Source organism: Caretta caretta, chromosome 7 (assembly GCF_965140235.1).
Source record: "Caretta caretta isolate rCarCar2 chromosome 7, rCarCar1.hap1, whole genome shotgun sequence".
NCBI classification, from domain to species: Eukaryota; Metazoa; Chordata; order Testudines; family Cheloniidae; genus Caretta; species Caretta caretta.
Genome location: NC_134212.1, coordinates 55986546 through 56008606, shown reverse-complemented (window position 1 = coordinate 56008606; position 22061 = coordinate 55986546). Strand labels below are relative to the sequence as shown.

General features: G+C 51.5%; 1 protein-coding gene across 6 annotated transcripts in view; it reads right to left on the bottom strand.

Annotated features, from left to right (window-relative positions):
* The window catches only part of PAX2 (paired box 2), a 132842-nt gene that overhangs the window by 46106 nt on the left and 64675 nt on the right, over positions 1–22061 (bottom strand). For all 6 annotated transcript variants that reach the window (XM_075130705.1, XM_075130704.1, XM_075130706.1 and 3 more), the window contains exons 6-7: positions 5236–5411; positions 3386–3512 (exon numbers count right to left, since the gene is read on the bottom strand). In XM_075130705.1, the coding sequence (XP_074986806.1) occupies positions 3386–3512; positions 5236–5411 (303 nt within the window). The remainder of the gene's footprint in view (positions 1–3385; positions 3513–5235; positions 5412–22061) is intronic.

Genomic DNA, 22061 nt, shown 5'->3' with positions numbered 1-22061 from the left:
ATCAATAACTGCAGCCGTTTAATTGCCAGGAAAAACATTTTAAGAATGAGCATTATCTGCAGCCCTTTCTCGGGTAATGGCGCCATTAATCCAAACGTTGGATCCCGGCCTAAGTGCAGAGGAATAATCCCCCACCCCTTGTTCTCTGCCCCTCCCCGCGCCTCCTGGGTTGGGTTTTATCCTCTTTTCATTTCCAGTATCTGAATTTCCCCGTCATTACTGCTGGCAAACAGCTCCCAACGTTAATGGTTCTGCTTTTGTTACTCTGTGCCTGATTGAAATGTCGCATACAGATTGAGATGTTAGTGCTAAGTTGCCACCTGGGAATGTCAAGCTGGGCCTGAAATGAACTTTTTCTCACTCTCAGATCCAGATGGATCAGGCGGGGATGTTCCCAAGCTGAGCTGGGAGTGTTCCACGGTGCAGGGTGGGTGGATGGCTGGGGGAGGCACTGAGCTCAGTTTCTGCAGCAGCTCAGGGCCTCTTTTACAGCCCCCTCTCCTCCAATCCATTCCTGAGGGTCAGATCCAAAACGTGTGCAGAGTCTCAGGCCTACTGGGATTCTGCTCAAGTCCCACAGTGGATGACTTTCTCTGGCCTGTGCTGTGCAGGAGGTCAGACTAGATCATCTGATGGTTCCTTCTGGCCTTAACAGTCATGAATCTTTGTTCCCCTCCCTCATCACAGGCCAGTGGAAGGAAGAAGAGGGGATGTGCTGTGTCTGATCCTGCCCCCCGGGTCAGAGAGGTGCCTCTTGTGAGAGAGATAAGGGTGCCCTATTCCTCTGGCGCTGCCCCATAGGTGAGCAAGGTCAGGTCCCCCAGATCCTGTGCTCTTTGTCAGGAAAGCACCCTCTGTTAGAGGTGTGTCCGGCCCCCTCAGCTGGTCTGTGCCCAGAGGTGCATCTCCAGCCATATATATCTGAGAAGGAAGGAGGAGAGGCACAGTTGTCCCACAAATTCCAGCTGTCTAAGTAGCTCTGTAGTGCTGGGCTGGGTCAGCCTCCTACATACCCCAGGTCAGGCTCCGATATCAGCCAAACCAAAACCTATTCCCCAGGAAGTCTCAGGACTCACATCGCTTGGCTCCCTCAAACCGAGACCCTGATCTTGCCCCAGTGCCCAGTAAACCTTTCCAGGCCTCTGGCCAAATAGCCCATGTATCTATGGGTGATGCTCACTTATGCTGCTGGATCCCACCTGGCGGTCAGAGGTCTCCAGATCCTAACATGGCATCCTACAAAATCCCTGTGGTCAGTGACTACTCTGGGGGAAGCTGAGTGATGCTGGAACCAGCCATGCCGGCTGCCTAGGAGCCATACCCAATTCAGCCACCAGCCACACTGACCCAGTGGGCTACTAGGCAAGACTGCTGCAAGGAAATGTGGGAGTCCCCTACAAAGGATGAGTGAGGGCATATGGTCCCCCTGGAACTGTCCCCTGACTGGCCACAGAGCTTTTTCCATTTCAGGGGACTACTCCCCAAACAAATCACCTAGGCAAATGTAACCTTGGAGATTTGGGGTACTAGAGCCATCCACCCACTGGCTCAGCTGCCTCTGAAGGCTGGAGAGCAGTGCCCTGGCCCTTAAAGACAGGCTATGTCCCATGGCTCACTGGTGCATTTCCTCTGAATGATCAGCAAGAGTGTCTGGGCCCAGCCTGAGATCCCAGCCAGCTGCTTCCCTAGTGAGGAAGGTGGCTCAGCTCCACCTTGCTTCCTTTGTCATTACCACCAGTCCTTAGTGCCATTGTGCTTGAGGTCATTGCATCTCCCTGTACTTCCCCTATTCCTCACTCAGTCATGAGATACCTCCGCATCTTCCGCCATTCTCAGTCTTCCTGTCTCCTGGGGAGCTGCCCCTTTCTCTTAGAGCCTCAAATGCTTCACCTACCGGAGTTTTCTCTAGCACATAGCCTTTCCCCCATGGTAGACTTCCCCAGGTCTATCTGCAAGCAGCTGCACCAGGCTACAGGCCTCCAGGAGAAGTTGGGGCCAGCCCCCTTTCCTGTTGGATGATTTGAGGCCAGTTCTATGGCCGTGAGTCAGCTACTTCTCTTGCTGATAGGACCTGAGACCCTGGCTTGTTCTATTCATAGATACCTGGGCGATTGGGAGCTCCTGTATAGCACAGGCCAGAGAACTGCCCCAAAAATAATACCTAGAGCAGATCTGTTAGAAAAACATCCCACCATGACTTAAAAATGGCTAGCGATGGGGAATCCAACATGCCCCTTGGTATATCGTTCCTATGATTAGTTACCCTCACTATCAAACATTTACGCCTTATTGCTAGCCTGAGTTTGTCTAGCTTCATCTTCTAGCCATTGGATGGTGTTAGATCTCTCTCTGTTAGACTGAAGAGCCCTTAATTGAGTACTTGTTTCCCATGTAGATACGTATAGACTAATCAAGCCATCCCTTAGCCGTTCCTCATCTTACATTGCTATGGATCTAGACAGTCTAACTCCGGCACAAGGGTGCCACCCCCAGCACTAGCATCTTCTGAGCCATCCACAGCATGAGGATGCAACAATGAAAGAGCCTGCTGGCTCAGAAATTGTCCGTTGCTCCTTTGTGCCCTGGTCCCCCAGCTGTCTCACATTTGGTTTCATTTCCTCCCTCTGGCTTCCCACTAACACCTGATTTTAATGCGCCTGCTATAAGGGAGAGGGGAAGCTGGGAGCTGAGCTATTTTGACAGATGCTGTAGGAGGCACATGTGCTGAGGGGTGGGGGAACTTAGCCAGGATAGTTTAGCAGCCCTCGCTTGCAAAGGAGAGTCCTAGCTTGCAAGTATCCCTTCCAAATGTTAGGGCCAAATACAAACCTAAATAGCTAGTTCTCCCCGAGAAGTCCAGGTGTGAGCAATGAGTCTGTTGTTCCAAACATGAAGGAGAAATCTAGGACATAGCAACACAGGTTCTCTTCTCTGTCTGCCTGTCCTATCCCAATTCACAGCTGGGCAGACCTGTCCCTGAGACACACCTGGGCACACCTGTATGTATGGGGGGAGGGATAGCTCAGTGGTTTGAGATTTGGCCTGCTAAACCCAGGGTTGTGAGTTCAATCCTTGAAGGGGCCATTTGGGATCAGGGCAAAAATTGGGGATTGGTCCTGCCCTGAGCAGGGGGTTGGACTAGATGATCTCCTGAGGTCCCTTCCAACCCTGGTATTCTATGATTCTGTGATACCCCCGGCTGCCAATGCTGTGAATTTTAACCTTGTCTTTACCTCTTATATTCCCCAGGCCCCCTTGCTCTCTCTGTCTATTCCGGTGTTAGCCACAGAGCTGCATCTTGCATCGGGAGAAAAAGCAGAAGCTAATGGTGATGACTTGGGAATAAACGAAAGTCTTAGGAGTGCCATTTGGGCAGGAAGCTTACCGGTCACCACGGGGTACGTCTGGGGTCCTGAGACGTTGGTCCCCAGGTCTGGGTTAGCAGAGGCAGATAGACTTGACTTGACTTCATCAAGACCAGGGGTCAGAGCTGGGAGGGAGTACTCATTACCCTGGGGAAGAGAGGAGAGAGACAGCTCACTACTGATGCACCGAGAGGAAGGGAACAGTACAGATGGGGGGCGGAAGAGGAGCGACGCCAAACCCTGCACAGATGGGAAAGGAGGAAACAGAGCAGATGAAGGAAAAAGGTGGCGGGGGGCAGGGAGCTGTGGACGAGACCCTCACTTCTGCTGTGAGCAGTGGCTCCTTCCCCATCTGGGTAGCAGTGATGGAGAGGGACCAACAATGGGAGTTATTCTGCTGCGGCCGAGCACAGAATGTGGCCCATTCTCTCTGGTGTGGCCAAGCTTTCAGGCCTGTGGGCGAGGGGGAAAGTTTGTGGGTAGAAGCTCAAGGGGGAGTAAGAAGGTGAAGGAGACGTAGGGGCATGGCTAACACATACGTCCCCATGGTTGGGGCAGGATGTTAGAGTGAAATAACAGGGATGCCGGAGCATTTCTGCTGCAAATAGGGCCTTGTAGGCCGGTGGCCATTGTATCTGAGCTCAGTTTGCTCGGAGATTCCCCCCACCTCTTTCCTGGCTCTTGAGAAACAAAGAAGCCTCATCCCCCACCTCTGTCACTTTGTGCATCGGGGTATGAAATTGGGGAGGGGGGAGAGCCACATGGCTAACAGAAGGGTAGGAGGGGGAGAGCCACTGAATCTGAAAGGGTGTCCTGTCCGAAAGGCTCTGGTAATTGCCTTTTTATTGTGGCAGCCTCCAGACCAGACGCAGAGCCAGAGAAACCAGAGGGACTACAAAAACACAAGAAAAGTTGCTCTGATTAATATTACGTTAAATTAAAACTGATTTTCTGCTCTTTCTGCTCTGTTTTTTTCCATCCGCTTCTCCAACCCATCTACCCGCTCATATGCTGCCTGCAAGTTGCCCCCTCTCTGCCCCCTCCTGTCCCCGTCCGGCCACGATTGCCTAGTCATTTCCAATTCCTTCTCGTATTGATCTTCCTGTAGAAATCAGTTTTGTAATTAGCTGCAAATTAGGCCTTCTACTGGGGGTGAGCCTGCCCCCTGATTTATCACCAGAGTAATTCACTGTGATCGGAGAGAAATTAAAATGAACTCAATTAGGCTTTGGATTTGCTTTATGGGCCCTGCTCAGAGTTTCAGGGGGAAAAATGACTGTGTCGGTGTTTAATAGTCTAATGAAAGTAAATAAAGGTTATTCATTGTAATAAAGCCAGGGACTCGGGGATGAAGGGAGTCTACAGCCAGCTTCTCCTTCCCTTCCTTTGTTGGTTTATGGCTTGGGGCGGTTTAAAAAGACTTTTGATTTTCATTTTATTAAGACAAACAGCTTTCAGGATAAAAGGCGGAGTGTGGGGCAGGCGCTGCTGAAGCACAAAGCAGAGCTGGGCCGTGAGAGAGAAGCCCATGGGTTTTGGAACAAGCTCGTAGCTCCCTGGTTACTGGTACATTCTGAAGTTGCACATGTTTCCATACAATGACGTGTGCATGTGGATATGCAGAGGGGTGCATGTACGTGTCCATGTGGAGAGAGCTGTACATGTGTGTCCAAGCAGAGAGAGATGCATAAGCATGCATTTGTCCATGAAGTGGTATGTGTACACATACATAAGTACCAAGATAGGCATACATGCAGCTGGTGTGGGTGTCAATGGTGCATGGGTGAGTGAAGGAGCTCACTCCCTGCCATGTCCCCCGCGTGCCTGATTAGAACCCATTTGCACCCATGTTGCCAGGCAAAGCCCCCACCTGCTCAGATTTGATGTGCTCCGATGTTTGAAAGACATCAGGGTAAGAAGGACGTTCAAAGACTCGATCTAAAGCTTCCAGCTGTTGCTGGGTGAAAGTGTCGGCACGAAGGTGCTTCCGCAAACTGTCCACGCTGCTCTGGGAGTCTCCGTTGGGAACCGAGCCCTCAGACACATCTGTGGGACACAGACAGAGAGAACAGGGAGTTAGCTCCACCCAGTCCCTCAGGAGAGGTGTTTGTTGGCTCAGATCAGCACGTGATGCAGTGCAAGGCCCAAACGGGATAGGAAAGAAGCACTCCTGCTGCCCCCCCCCACTCCAAGGGAGCTGCGCCTGTGGGAAGGGAAGGCTGAGAGGCCTTGGGGATGAGCTCCTGTGCCCTGCCCTCACCCCTGGCTTCCATGGGGAACATTACTGTACTCCCACCCAGCACGCTTGGGGCCATGGAGAATGGCACTCAGCTCGGAGATGAGTTTCAGTTCCACTGATTTGCAGTATTAAAAATCGCCAAATCTCCATTGCGGAGCGTAAAATGGGAGCAAAGCGCAGGGATTAGCATTGCTAGGGACCACCAGAGATGCAACTCATGCCAAAATGATGGGCCTGAGGGGTGGAGACATGTAGCCAAATCACAGCATGCCAAAAACATCTGGAATTTAGGGAGTGCTGTGGTGCGGCATCAAAAGATGTGGCAAGTTTGTCTGTATTATAACAGCTTGTTCCATCCAAAAAGAGTCCGTCCCTGTTCTAACCACACTTCCCGCCAGAGGCGAGTCCATCCGCGTTCTAATCCCTGTTCCCGCTAGAAGCGAGTCCATCTGCGTTCTAACCCCACATCCCGCCTGAGGCGAGTCCGTCCACGTTCTAATCCCTGTTCCCACTAGAAGCAACTCCGTCTGCGTTCTAACCCCACTTCCCGCCAGAGGCGAGTCCGTCCACGTTCTAATCCCTGTTCCCACTAGAAGCGAGTCCGTCCGCGTTCTAACCCCACATCCCGCCTGAGGCGAGTCCATCCGCGTTCTAATCCCTGTTCCCGCTAGAAGCGAGTCCGTCCGCGTTCTAACCCCACATCCCGCCTGAGGCGAGTCCGTCCACGTTCTAATCCCTGTTCCCACTAGAAGCAACTCCGTCTGCGTTCTAACCCCACTTCCCGCCAGAGGCGAGTCCGTCCACGTTCTAATCCCTGTTCCCACTAGAAGCGAGTCCGTCCGCGTTCTAACCCCACATCCCGCCTGAGGCGAGTCCATCCGCGTTCTAATCCCTGTTCCCACTAGAAGCAACTCCGTCTGCGTTCTAACCCCACTTCCCGCCAGAGGCGAGTCCGTCCACGTTCTAATCCCTGTTCCCACTAGAAGCAACTCCGTCTGCGTTCTAACCCCACTTCCCGCCAGAGGCGAGTCCATCCGCGTTCTAATCCCTGTTCCCGCTAGAAGCGAGTCCGTCCGCGTTCTAACCCCACATCCCGCCTGAGGCGAGTCCGTCCACGTTCTAATCCCTGTTCCCACTAGAAGTAACTCCGTCTGCGTTCTAACCCCACTTCCCGCCTGAGGCGAGTCCATCTGCGTTCTAAGCCCACATCCCGTCCGAAGGGAGGCGAGTCCATCCGCGTTCTAAACCCCCTTCCCGCCAGAGACGAGACTGTCCGCGTTCTAACCCCACATCCTGCTAGAGGCGAGACCGCTGGCGTTCTAACCCCACTTCCCGCCAGAGGTGAGACCGTCTGCGTTCTAAGACCACATCCCGCCCGAAGGGAGGCGAGTCTGTCCGTGTTCTAACCCCACATCCCGCCTGAGGCGAGTCCGTCCGCGTTCTAAGCCCCTTACCGCTTGAGGCCAGTCTATGTTCTAACCCCCGTCCGCCCAAGGTCAGGATCTCCCTCTTTCACTTCCCCTTCCCCCCCTCTGTCTGCGTTCAGCTCTGTTTGTTAACCCCTCTCTGGCAGGCCTCTCTGTTACACCCCCATTCCAGAGATTGTGCCATCTCCCCGGATGCCAGGCTCTCTCTGAGCCGCCCAATCTGTGAGGCTCCCAAGTGAAACTCATCCCTCAGGACATGGTGCAGGGTGCAAGCACCCACTTTGGCCTCCCCCTGCTGCGTGTCATGGTGGCCTGCTTGTGGCAGGGACGGTGCCCCAATGGGCACCTTGCCCCCTAGAGCCCTGCTGTCTCTTGTCTGACCCTCCCGCCCTGGAGCGATTGCCTCCCTGGCATAGTTCCTACCCCAACCTGAGACCAGACTGCAGTGGCCCAGAGGAATAGCCCAGCCTGTTCCCTCCTGGCTGTAAGATATATCCCTTTATAGGTGATTATACGATATGATATAATCAATAGTACATTATATACAGTAACCTAGTACAGTGCCACTTGCACGACCATAGAAAATATTACATATTGATTTGTCCCAGCTGGCAGCCTTCCCCTGCAACAGCCCTTTCTTTCTCTCCCTCCTCAGCCTGGGAGGGGGGCAGCATTTCCTGGCACTAAGCCCTTTTCCCCTCTCTCTGATCTTATTCCATGGGGCTATGTCCTGAAGTCTTTATTCAGGCAAAGCAAGGATTTCAGTGTGCAAGACTTGACTGTTGAAGAGCTAGGCGTGCTGGGTGCGGTGAGCTTTGGGTGAACTGGCTGTTATGTCAGGGGGCGATGTTCAAAAGTACCTCAGGTATTAAGGAGCACAAGTCTCAGTGGCTTTCAATGGGCTTGAAAATCATCTCTCCAGTTGCCGAAGCAGCGGTTAGGCTCTTTTGAAAATGCAGGCTGCCAGTTCAGATCCCAAGGAAAGCCAGTGTGGAGCTCTTTGGAAAATCTGGATCCACACTGAGAAAGAGGAGCATGTGTGTGTTGATGTATGTGTGTGCCCCAACCTGTCTGCATCTCTAGAGACCCCCATTTCTCTGGAGAGAAGGATGTGTATCTCTTGGGGTGTGTCTGAGTCAGTGGGCATGTCTGCATGAGTGTGGTACCTTGTATGTCACTGTGTGTGTCTCTCCACCTGGGTGCTGTGTGTACTGGTACAAATGTGTGATTCTAGGCCTATGAGGGCTTGCATCAATATGTGTACCTGTTATTTCAGTTATTTGTGTGTCTGCATGCCAGTGTGTCTGCATATCCGTGGCGTATCTAGGTGGCAAAGCTCCCACTGACTTCTGTGGGGCCAGATTTCACCCTCTCTGTTTCTCTGCTTGGCAGTTTACATGCTTTTGTGTGCATGTGCTTTTTGCAATTTATGCGTGTACAGCTGTGTATCTGCTATGGTTCTGCGCTTGTGTTTTTCCAACGTCTCTGTGTGTATGTGCACGGGCACTGGCCAGGCTTGTGTGTATAGGAGCTTTCTTAAGTTGCTGCAGGAGTCTCTTTTCCTTCATTTATTCAGGGGCCCTTCAGATCTTGACAAATCTGTCACTCTAAATTTGCGAGAGATTATGGTGCTCTCTCCCCAGCACGGAGAGAGGTGATATATGATATCTGCTGCCTCTATTGATTGCCTGATCTGGTGGCAGAGGGCTGGCGAAATGAACTTGAAATGAACATCATGCCTCAACTCATTGTGCGTATAATACACTACTTAATCCCACATTTTTCAGCCGCTATGGAATTCAATTGATCAATCATGTCCCACTGATAGTACTGTTTTTAGGGGTTATTGCTGCTCTGCTCACTGACCTTTTTATTTATTTAATTTATTTATTTATTATTTTTGTTGGTAAACTCAAGACCTGGTGATAAGACAGGGCCTGCACAGTCCCTGAGAGATGGGGCAAAGGATGAGAATGGGGGGAGGGAGGAAGGGAGGGAAGGGCCAAAGCAAGAGAGAGGAGGAGGGACTAGATGGGAAATGGATTTGTGCCAGGGACATAAGGAAAGTTATAAAGAGAAAGAGACACAGGGAATGCTCTAGCTCAAAGAGGAGTTATGGACTTGGTGCAACAATCGCTGGGTGAGGATCTCTGACCTGGGCTAAACCGGAGGTCAGAGTAGGCAATCAGAATGGCCCATGCTAACCTTAAAATGTACGAAAGATGAGGAATACAGCGCAGGAGGGAAGTGCGAAGGCTGGTCTGGCCTAGGGTCATCTCCTAAACTCTCCCTCGGGGTAAGAAGGATGGTTCTGTAGCCTAGGGCTTGGGAGAACCGGGTTTAATTCCCTGCTCTGTATGACCTGGGGTAAGTTATCAAGCCTTGCTTTGTCTCAGTTTCCATCTGTAAAATGGAGATCATACCACCTCCCTGCTTCACAGGACAAATACATTCAAAAACTTGCCACATGCTTTGAGATCTACCACTGCCAGGAGGTAGGTGTTTTTATTATACACACAAGGAAGCAGGGCTACAGTGCAGTGCTTTGAGCTCCCTACACTGCCCCTGAGAGGTGGCTTATGAGCAGGGAAGGTCAAAGGTTTGGGGGTTTCCAGGTGGAGTGTCACCAGCTCACAGAGTTCCAACATTATGAGTTTGGCCTTCAAAAATAAAGTGAACGTAAAGGAGGTTCTATAATTATTTGTGTTTGCCTGCTGCCGTCAGACCCTGTCAGGTTTCCTTTTCAATTGCAACCACAAGGGCTAGAAACTTACTTCTGTTTTTTAAAAAAGGGAGCTGAGATTCTCACCTAATCACATGACTCCAGGAGCTGGGGCCATAGGGAAAACACCAAATTTCATGAGAATTGTTATAAAATCCCCAGGGTTAACAGCATCATGGGTGGGAGAGAAACAGAGGAGAGAGACACTATGAAGAAGGGATGGACGATGACAGAGGACCCCGGGTCAGAGGGAAGGGAGGATTTGGGGGAAAGAGTATGGGGTGGGAAAGGGGAGGAGATACTGTGGAGAATGGGCATCGTGATGGGCCAGGGGAGACTGTAGAAAGTGAGACGTAAGAGGGAGGTCCGAGGGATGGCTCAGGAGTAGAGGATGCTGGAGAAAGAGCCTGGGGCTGTTCAGAATGAGGAAGGGCAAAGAGAAGAGCTCACGGGACGAGAGGAGCTTCTGTGGGTGGGAGGGCTCATGGAGGAGGGCGAGGGTCATGGGGAAGGCTCACGGGAAGCCGGGAGATTCTGAGAGGAGACAGGGTTCAGCTATGGAGGGACCACTGTTAGGTTTGGTAGAAAGGAAGGAATGACAGAGCAGGGCGTTATTATGGTGAAGTGAGGCTGCAGGCAGGCTTATTGGACAGGTGACAGGCAAGAAAGTGCCCAGACAGGTAACTTGGCAACACTTTTGGGATTGGCAAGAGAACCCCCCATTCGTGCCTGGCCCAGGGACCCCACCAGCCCAGTGTCACAGGGCCCCCATGTTGGATTAGGAAGGCCTGCACGAACAGCTTGAGAGGTGGACCACAGACCACAGTCACAATCTTTCTTACAACAGTGTGTGAATGGTGTAAGTACAATCAGAATCAATCCTACACACATAATGGGAACCACATCTGCTCCCAACGGGCTGCCAGGAGAACCCGAAAACAATTGCACAACTGGCATAGCCGCCTGACAAGAGACACATCAACACCCCTGTGTGTGTGACAGAAACACCCCAACTGGTAACACGGAAACACACTGCCAAGTGACACAGAAACACACCCATGGGTATCGCAGAAACAGCCCTACACGTAACATGGAAACACGCTGCCAGGCGACACAGAAACATTCCCGTGGGTGTCACAGAAACAGCCATACAGGTAACATGGAAACGTGTTGACAGGTGACACAGGGACATCCCCGTGGGTGTCACAGAAACAGCCCTACAGTTCAATGTGTTTCCATGTTACAGGTGACACAGAACACCCCTGTATCATAGAAACAGCCCTGCAGGTGACATAGAAACACTTACGTCTCTCATGAGAACATCCATACAAATGACGTAACACTCACACTGTGCTCTCTTTGGAGCAGGGACTCTCTCACTGTGTGTTTGTGTAGCGCCTAGCATGTGTGTTTGTGTAGCGCCTAGCATTACCAATAATATTCACACTCGTAACAAAAATGGATGTATCTGACCTGCGGACACCTGCCTGGTGACACAGCAACACTCATCAAAAGTGCAGGGGGAATGCATCTGGGTAAGCGAAGCTGCGACGGAAACGCTGTCCCTCTTCCCCAGCTTTGTCAGCCTCGGGGTGGTCCCCTCCCATCTGTCTGTCCCAGTGCTACCCTGCCTAGGGTGACCAGATGTCCTGATTTTATAGGGACAGTCCCAATATTTGGGACTTTGTCTTATCCAGGCACCTATTACCCTCCACCCTGTCCCAATTTTTCACACTTGCTGTCCGGTCTCCCTGTCCTGGCCCTCTGTCTGACGGCTGCCTCAGCTCTGTTCTAACCACACACACACATACATCTCTCCCCTTACAGCAACACTGCTCTTTCCCTTCCTCCTTTTCCCCTTCTCTTTTCTCCCCTCTGATGTGTTGCCAGGTCCCACTGCAGCCAGGGCCTGTCAGGTATCTTTCCTGGACATCCCCTGAGGGGGCTTTCACAGCAGTGCCAGTTGTTGCAGTTTCAAACTCAATTGTTCTCCTCGGTACTGAGGCAAATGGAGTCATTAATTACCTTCCATCGGCTGGGCCGAGTTCAGAACGCGATCAATACGCAACGCTTGTCATTCACGGCAGCCAGCCCTGCACACCCCCTTGCTCTCACTGCATTCAGCACAGGCCCACGGAGCTTTGCTCCAAAGCCCTAGGGCAGCTCTCCTGGAGAGGAACCAAAGCCCCAGCTCTGGAAGGGAGATTAAACCTCCTGCTCAGGGTTCAAGCTAGTCTTTGATATGGGACGCCAGGAAGAAACACAGCAGGGCATATCACTCCACCTCTGCTCACTGCAGGGTTCTTCCACTTCCCTCTGATGCATCTGGTGCTGGCCACTGACAGGATATTGGATGAGGTGGGCCTGGAGCCTGATCCAGTCTGACAGCTCCTGCATTTCCAGACACCTCAGTTTGGCCCCTCTATGCTTATATCAATACTAAGCTTTTGTGGCACCGAGGAGGCCTTTACCTGTGGCAGGGGGCAGAAAGCATATTATCTGTGCCGTTCTCTGGGCCCATCCAGCAGGAGAGGCTGAAATATGGGGATCATAGCTCCCCCCAGAGGGCTCTGTCCTACATTTAGGGTATCACCGTCTCTGGGTGAGTCAATTCCATGTCGAGCAGGGCTGCCAGAACACACAGGGCTTTGACTGAGGATATTGGTGCAGACGGGGTGGAAGGGAAGGGCAGGGATTCAGGTATGCTGACAATTCAGCTGGGAAGGAGCTCACGGGGATGGGAGCAATGTTTGAAGGGTGCCAGGAAGCTGGGGAGGGTAATGAGGTGGAGAAGGGGTGTGTTAAGAATATTGCAGTAGTGGGAGGTTTCGCAGGGAAGCAGGGATAGTGGGGGGGGGGAGGGGTTGGTATCCTTTTACCTATCCTTGGTAAAAGGATATTAGCCTTCAAAAGAACCAAATATGTGTTCAAACTCCCATGTCCATATGCATCGGGTAAACCTATGTGTCTGAACCTCTTTATGCAAACGCCAGGTCAACAAACCTATGTCAGTTTGTAACCAGGGATCTCTGTCACCAATCAGCATACAAATTAAGCACATTTGCTGTGTATCTGGACAGGTGGAGGGACGAAGGGCTGCAAGGTTGTGTGTTCTGGCATCAATATACAGCTAGGATTATGAATCTATGAGTGAGGAAGACTGCATATACACAAATGTGCATGGGTACAGAATGGATAATATGGTATGTGCATTGGGCATTTAATACAGGAGGTGCAAAAATACTCTTAATTGTGGGGGCTAAGGTGCATTTAATATTGTGTGAGTGTGCAAATGTGCATTGGATGAAGTCTGTGCATGCAAAGAGCATGCAGTTAATGCTGTGTTTACGTGTGCAAATGCATATGTATTAAGGTCTGTGTGCAAATGTGCATTGGATTCCTGTGGAGCATGCAAATGTGCATTTAATGAAGTGGGTGTGTGCATACACAAATAAAATGCATTCAATGCAATTTCAAATGTACAAATTCAAATTCAGCACAGGGTTTGCGGGACACCACAGGTATTGAGCACGGTCTCTGTGTCTGGTTGTATGCCTGAGGCTGTGAGAGAGCATGCTCATCTGCACTGAATACAGCTGCAGTGTGCATGAGTAAAGGCACTTTTGTGTCAGCGTGCACACAACTGCCGTATGCACGTGTCACATGTATAACCATGCTACATGGCTGTGTTTGAACGAGCATGCACATGCTGGTGTGTAGTGTTGGTGGTTGTGGCTGTGCTATTTCAGTGTAGGGTGTACTGGTGGCTGGCTTATGTGTATCCAGTGCAGCTTGATGGCTCTCTGTGCCGTATTGGAGCCCTCGGGGCAAATTCTGCTCTCAATTCTGCTGTAGTAAACCTGCAATGACTCCAGTTACCTCAGTGGAGTCACTCTGGGTTTATACCAGTGTAACAGAAAACAGAATGAGGGTCCAGTAACTCCTGCTAACTGTGTTCGGTTTGACCCTTTAGAAGATAGAAATGCAGTGGTCCTCGGTGTGCGTACTTCCCTTGTTTATATCAATGGAGCAGTAGCAATGGTACTACACAATGGGCCAGACCCCTGACTGGTATCAGTCAGTGTAGCTCCATTCATTTCAATTGAGCGATGCTGATTTATGCCAGCTGAGGATCTGGCCCTCCAGTCCTCTCCCCAGGTGGTGCATACATTTCCTCTAGCATGGAGCCGGCAGGGAGAATGCTGCTGCCCAGCTAATGCAGAGCAAACAGGGCTACTGCAGCTCTGTCTCTCAGGACAGAAGACCTACTTGGCTTTGTCATGGGGTACAGCTCTTTCCCTTCAGATCTTGAGCCTGTGTGTCGTGGTGCTGGACCTGCTGCGGATCCCTTGGTGAGTTTATTAAAAATGGTGGCTTTTGTTAGCTCAAAAGGACACAAGCAAGGCAAAAAATTACACTGCATGCAGCCCTAACTATGCTTGTTTAGAGAAACTGCTTGCATTTATGAAGCCTTTGGTGCGGAAAGCAGGGTTGCAAATGACTGCATCAGATCGACAGTAAAGGCCATTAATTTCCTGTTATGTTTTCCTGTGTTGGGGGCTTTATTAATTTAATTTTACACTGTCGAACAACAGCGAGTGCTGACACCGCCACGCTCAGAGGGGATTTTTTTTTCCCCAAGCAGCGCTTTGCCTGACATGCAAATCAACACCATTACCGGAACCAATAAAGATGAGGAGGGGACGGTGGTACCCTTGCCACCCCATCTCCCTGCTTCTTGAGAGGCTCGGGTTCCCAGTCAGGGCGCTGGTGCCTGATTTAGCTATTGGCTGCCTGAGCTCAATTGACCTGACTCAAGCCCCAGGCAGCTCTATGCACTCCCCAGATTTTATTGGTCTCACCCATCCTCTCCTCCCAATAAAATACTCCTTACTTCGTCTCCCCTTTCTGTTCCGTTCTGTTCTCTCTCAATCCCAGACCCCATTCCCCCTACATCATCCTACCCTGGGTCACCTCAGAACCCACACATCCCCGTCCTTTTGCCCCATTCCCATTATTCTCCCCTTCCCCCACGTACACACCAGCAGGGGCAAACGCACACTCCAGTCCTGAGCCAGGTGCCAGTGAATCATTTTATTGGACACTCTGCTGAGTCAGCAGTGAACCAGTGCCCCAGAGGGGGTGTTGTTAGAGGCTGCCATCTTTTTGATGTGCCATAAAACAAAGGCTCTGATCACTCTGAGTTGTTAAAATTCCCATGGCACTTTTTGCAAGAGTGCAGACATTAACCTGGCTGGCCTGACAAATTCCAACCTGAGTGATTACACACTGCCTAGCTAAATCCCCTGTGCAATTTCAATTGGACACAGCAGTCTCCTTCCTAAACTGCTGTGTCATTGCTCTGCACTGTTCAGAAACATCTGTGCTCCACCCCAGACGTAGCTGCATTTCAGCGAGGACTAAAGTGGTTCCTATACAGTGAAACTTTCCAAAACAGCCTGTTTTTTTCTCTCACTAAGCAACTGAACTGTGACAGAAAGGTCACTGAAAAGTGCAACACACTGAAATACTGCATGCATGCAATGCTATAAAACACTGCAACTATCTGGGATGTGCACTCTACTTCAGCACCATATAAACAGAGTGTCACTGTACCCTAGTTCCCTATAACTCCTGTAACTAGCTGGGAAAGCACTTTGGGATCCTCCTAAATGAAAGGTGCCATATCAATGTAAAATGAAAGTGATGAAAAACAGTCCCTTAAAGCAATATGAGGCCTGCTCATCATTAGCAAAACAGTTCCAGATACACAAAAGGGAGCAGGGCAGAAAAGAACCCGAAAGACCTTTAAGGCCCTACAGGATATTTATTTCTCCCACTGGGAGGCTAAGAAGCACCCAGTGTCATAGAGGTGAAAGCAGATGGGACTCAACCAAATCCTTCCAAAATATGGGAAAGTTCAGATCTGAATGCAGGGTCAAACTCTGTGCTTGGGGCCCATCTCTCTAGAACTTCCTGCCTTCTCCCCCCCAGCCCAGTGTTCCCCCCAGCCACAAAAGCCTTCACCCCTCTGGGAGCCCGGTTATGGAAATGTTGCACCACCTCCTGCAATGGCATTGATTGTGGAGAAGCGTCTCCGGGAGGGTTAGCAGGTCCTCCAGAGCCTGGTGCTTGTTTCATGTGCAATTGGTGTCACGTTAAAGTTTAATTAAGTGCCTAGTGAAGACACTTCATTAGGAGCCTGTCCCAGGGAGACATGCAGACCCCCTTGCTCGGCCCACCAGCTGCGCCCATGGAAATTCTCTGCCTCAGCAGCTGTATGACACCTGTGAGCTGCTGAGAAACACAGCACGAGGGGGAGAAGGGAAGCTCCTCAGCCTGGCCTGGCTGCCTCCCTGAACCAAACAACACCCTCCGCACTCTCAGCCCCCGCAGGCTCTTTCCTTCCCGCCCGGCTTGGGGGAAGGGGAAGAACTAACCCATACAGCCCATGGAGCTGGCCACGACAGATCTCGGCAGAGAGCTACATGGAGGGAGAGCGAGAGAGATCAATAGGAAGGTGGACAGAGGCAATTACTGAGGCCTTTATTCTCCTTGACACTAAGACCCCTCCCTTTACACCACTATGGCAGCCTTAAAGTGGGCAAAAATTACATTGGGACCCACTTGAAGCTGCCAGAGCAGTGCCAAGGAGCTTTCCTAGAGATGAGAATGAGGTTCAAAGAATTATAGGCAGATTAGACAGGCAGGTAATTCATCCCCAGGGTCCTACAACTACTGGAGACGTCCTCGATGCACAGGATCATAACCTCGCCCCAGCCTCGGCAGGCTGACCCAGCCAGCGGGCGCGTCTGTTCTAGGAGCCATTTGGCAGCAATTCCGGAGTTTGGAGGGGATCCAATGTTCCCTGAGAGGTGAATTAAAACTTCATAAACTGTGTTTTCTTGAACGCAAGTTCCTGTGGCACAATTCAGCCAGAGCGCCTTCTCTCTCTCCCCATCTCCAATCACCTTCCCCCCTCTGCTTCACTCATAGTGGACTAATCGCTAGGTGAGATCTCCCCACCTTCCCCTGGGATCAAGTGGAAATGCGGCTGGAGGATCTTATGCCGTCCCCAGACAAGCAAAGAGCTCCTGCTCTTCTTTCAAATAAGGACAACCTTTCTAAAATCCCCAACTTCGGGGGATTTCCCCTGGCTCAGACCAAGAACAAGGTGCTCAGTGTGTTCCCTTAGCAGACGAAGACTTGCCTCTGGAGGGGTGGTTTCCATCTGCGGGCAACAAACAACGCTTAATGTTACGTCATCTCCACCGTTGGCTTGGGAGCACAGAGACGGCCAAATTAGGAGCGAATCGGCACACAGGGGATTGACTGTCAGGCCCCAGAGCCGCTTGGATGTGGTCGAGGAGAGAGAACACGAGCCATCCTCCACCGACGCCTCCATAAAGGTTGGGATTTCTGAGGCCGCCGTTGTCTACTGCTGTCAAGGTCAGCAGGTTCGGGTTCACTGAACGGTCAGGACGGTTTGAATTACCGGCGCTGCCTGCCGATTCCCTCGCTGATTGCGATCCGTCTTCCAGCGCCTGGCCGTGGGATGCCGTTCCCCGCCTATGTGCCATGCACAGTGAGGGGGGGAACGGGGGACGCACAGGGATGTGGGAGAGGCAGGAGCTCTCCAGAAAGGAGATGAGTTTTCAGCCACATTTCAAGAGCGAAGTCAAAGAGAGTGGGGGACCCGCAGCACACTCTCCACACACAGGGAGAAGGCGGAGAGAGATGCATATCCCATGACTCTGAGGACACCCCAGCTGGAGATTATGCTTTCAATATTCACCTCCCTCTGGGGACTGATCATCCCTGGTCCCCTTTCCCCAGCTTGGAGATCTCTGAACTCCCCCCACCCCCCATCTCCACCCTCTACAGAAATGATGGGAACTAAAATTTACCAAGCCCTACGAGGGTGCAGAGGGGGACTGTTGGCCATGAGCTCCATCCAGTTCTGTGTACATGACTTTAGAGGTTGGAGAGCATGGAAAGATATGCAGGCCTCTACAGAAACCATATTGCAGGGCGGTCCTCTGCCCCAAACACAGCTATATGTGTGAACAGGAGAATAAAGGGCTGAGCTAACTCAGTGTGCTCCTAGATTCATCACCCCCAAGGGGACATGACTGCTGGGCTAGGGTGCAAAGTTTCTGTAGGGAGGAGTGACATGACTTGAAAATGTAACGGTCACCCCAGCATTTGTGCGAGAGAAGCAGCATGGGTGCCGGCGTGAGTGGGCGCATGTGTGTGTGCATTGCATGCACAACAGGTGTGAAAGTGTGCAGGCAAGGGTGACAATGTGCACACGAATGAGTGTGACCTGCAGGGACGAGAGAGTGATAGTGGACTCACGTAAATAGCCTTTGCCATTGTATGTTACATATAGGCTTGGAAGGGCTCCATTTTCACTGGTGAAGGTCTATGGACATTGACGTCACTGTACACGCGCAAACTGATGAAACATTATTTCCACTGATAACTGAAATCTACAGCTAGGCAAAGTAAGCGAAATGCTGCTTGCGAACTTCTTAGAGGTCAAGGCTATTTCCTTTGTATACTTTGATGTGATGTTGATGGTCATTAAATAATTATTATCTGCCCCCCTCCCCGATTTTCTGCAACTGTGGAAATTTAAATAGATCAAAATTGAAAAAAATGCTTAAAAAGAAACATTGAAGTTATCCACTGAAATTATAAAAAAAATAAAAGTTGACTTCTGCCAAGCCCAGTCTCTTGTGTGGTGGGACTGTCCAAGTCAGAGACTGAGGCTGTGATAGGCTGACCATAGCTGTTCACATACACTCCCAAGACTCAGCCTTCTCCAGGCCGGCAAAGTCAGAGGCCCAGACCCTACCCGATGCCAGATACATCCTACCTGCCCCTCACTCCCCATCCTACCCCCTCTAGCTGCAAAGAATGAAGGGGGCAGTACCCACTGTCTTGCTGGTTTACATTAATGAGATACACAGAGCGTAATCCGGCAAAGGATTCAGCTCTACAAAGGGAAGTAATAGCAGGCTGCCATGCACAGAGCAGCTCAGGTAATTGGTTTATCTGTCTAGAAGCAGTGGTAGCAATCTCTGCACAGACAGACTAGCAGTAAAGTCTCTTCCTTAAGGCTATTTCCTTTGTCTTTTCAATTGCTTGCACATCCATGTGAGATAGAGAGGGGGGGGGGGAGAGAGAGCTAGAGAGAGAGGGAGAAATGTTAATTTGTGAATTAATGGCTTTTCTCAGCAGAATTGTAAATTCAAATGTCACCTCGCCCGGTGACACTGCGGCTGGGCTGCTGAAGAAGCAGCGATCACATACCACCCCCCCCCCAACACACACACACTGCCGTGCACCTCCCCTCCCCAAAAGATAGCTGCAGAGTGGAACATGGTACTTTTAATTCGCAATCCCACCACAACAAAGGTGTGCCACCAGGCTTGCGCGCTCCAACCATCCTGGCCAGAACCCGGACAGCTTGCCCGCTGCACCTCACGCCCCATTTCAAACATGTACCGCTCTAGTCCAAGACAACACATTATCTCACCCCACCCCCGACTAATCAAAGGATGATTGTTTTTAAGGGAGGGCTTTAGAACGGATGCTGCTGCAGCCCTCTCGTCTCCTGCAATAATCAGGTGAATTAATGACCCTGAAGTTAAAGTGAGCGCGGGTACTTGGGCGCTGCATGGCGTAGGGGAGAAAGCCTTCATTGTTTTCGAGCAGGAGGCGGGCAGCAGTGAGGGAGATTCATGGATGGAGATTGAATATGCAATTTTCTTTCACCTTGCCAAGAGCTGCCCCTGGGCTGTGCCTGGCCTAAATTTTTTTTTCCCTTTTGCCATCTCTGCCTTATCCGGCCCTCCCACCTCCCTTCCATTCTTTCCAGAAAATTACCTTCAAAATTGATTTCCACTTTTACAAACAAATATAATGGGAACATGAAAAAAAAAAAAAAAACTTGGGCTGTGATGAATTGGCGCTGTCAGGTGCTTCCAAGTTGCCTTTGTTTTTGTTTTATTGCCCGGTAGGTTGTTTGTTTTGCCAGCAGCTGGTACTAGTGCCCCTACCTGCCCCATCATCAAGGTACACGACCTCCATCATGGTGATACCCCCGGTGTTATCACGGTGTTAACCCCGTTACTCCTGATTCCCCACCTCGCCCATAGTATTGCTGCTCCCCATCACTGAGAAACTACCAGTCCCCATTACAATGCTACCCCAATGCTACCGCGATGATACAACTGAACCCCCATCACTGTGATAACAGCCAATCCGAGTCACTCGGCTACCCCGATTCTCTAACACCACCAATCCGAGTCACTCGGCTACCCCGATTCTCTAACACAGAATCTCATCCCGGCCCCTCCCCCGCTGTCCCCCCACCCCACAGCCTCACCTCACTGCGCTGCCAGCGCTCTGGCCTGCCGCTCCTGCCAGGCAGCGTGGCAACATGGCTGTCTCCGTCCTGCCGCTCTGAGTGGCATGGTAAAGGGGCGGGGAGGGGGTTGGATAAGGGGCAGGGGGTTCCGGGGGGCAGTCAGGGGATGGGGAACAGGGAGGGTTGGATAGGAGGTGGGATCCCGGGGGGTGGGGGTGTGGATAGGGGTCAGGGCAGTCAGGGGACAGGAGACGGGGGGGTTAGATAGATGTGGGAGTCCCAGGGGGCCTGTCAGAGGGTGGGGATGTGGATAGGGTTCGGGACAGTCAGGGGACAGGGAGTAGGGGGGGTTGGATAGGGGGTGGAGTCCTGGGGGGGTGTTTAGGGGTGGGGGGTCCCAGGAGGGGGCGGTCAGGGGACAAGGAGCAGAGGGGGTTGGATGGGTCGGGAGTTCTGAGGGGGGCAGTCGGGGGTAGGAAGTGGGAGGGGGCGAATGGGGGTGGGGGCCAGGCTGTTTGGGGAGACACAGCCTTCCCTACCAGGCCCTCCATACAGTTTTGCAATCGCGATGTGGCCCTCGGGCCAAAAAGTTTGCCCAGCCTTGCTCTAACACCATGGATCCGAGTCATTAGGCTACCCTGATTCTATAATCCCACGCTACAACAGATCCCCATCACTGTGACTTGGGCCTGTCACTACATAGACTTGGCTCCTATTGGCATGTTACACAAATCCAGTTTTGCTACCTAGGAGCTTCATCACTGTGTTACTCCTGTTCTCCTTTGCCACGTCAAACTGACCTTCCGTGCTGTTACCCCGACTGTACTGTAATGTTACATCAAACTGGGGCATCGCCATGTTACCCCATGTTCTCATTTGCCTTATTGCAACATAACCTCTGATTCCCATTGCCATATCATCCCGATCCCCACTGCCATGTTCCCCTGATCCCATCACAACTTCACCCCTGTGCCGCATTGCCATGTTACAACATCACCCCTGCACCCTATTGCCATGTTAGCCCTGTGCCCCATTGCCATGTTACAACATCACCCATGCCAATCATTATGTTAGCCCTGTGCCCCATCGCAGCCTCCCCCTTGCACCCTATTGCCATGTTACCACTAATCCTTGTCACATCACCACCCAGCGCCCCATTGCCATGTTACCCTGGTCCCCCATTGCCATGTTACTCCTGATCTCATTGCATCATCCTGCCACGTATTACCATATAACCCCTGATCCCCAACACAACATCACCCCTGCATTGCACTGCCTTGTTACTGCTGATCCTTGTCACAATATCGCCTGGCGTCCCATTGCCCTGTTACCCCATTGCCATGCTACCACCCATTTCCACCACTGTGCTCCCCCATCCCTCCTCACCTTCTTAGCCCTGACTCCAACCACCGTGTTACCCCTGACCCCCATCCCACTTAAAGTCCAGAACAGATTCAAACATCCACCTCTTTGCATGCAGACAGCACCAGTGAATACCTGGACTGCAACAGGCAGAAAGACCCTGAGACCCCAAGAGATGGATGTCCACCAAGAGATCTGGGATGAAACACACAGAGAGGACACACAAGGTGGACCCGGGAAGGTGCTTTTCTGAAGCATTGCGAGGAGTTTTAGCTGCGTAATTCCCATTGGACATGTCAATGGGAACTGGGTAGCTAAAGTAACTCACCTTCAGAGACACAGACAGAGGGGATCTCCAGAGTTCTTCCACCATGGACATGTGCAATCCCCTGTGTCCAGGTCTCCTGGGCTCTACCCAACACAACTCCACAACAGCCAGTTGCTACCCCCAGCTCCAGCTTTCTGTATACAAAGGGCTGGAAGTGGTCTGAAAAATGGGGGGTCTGTTAGAATCCGGGAGCTGCAGCTGTGATAAGATTGAGCTAAAGCCCATCAGCAAGCTGGCTTG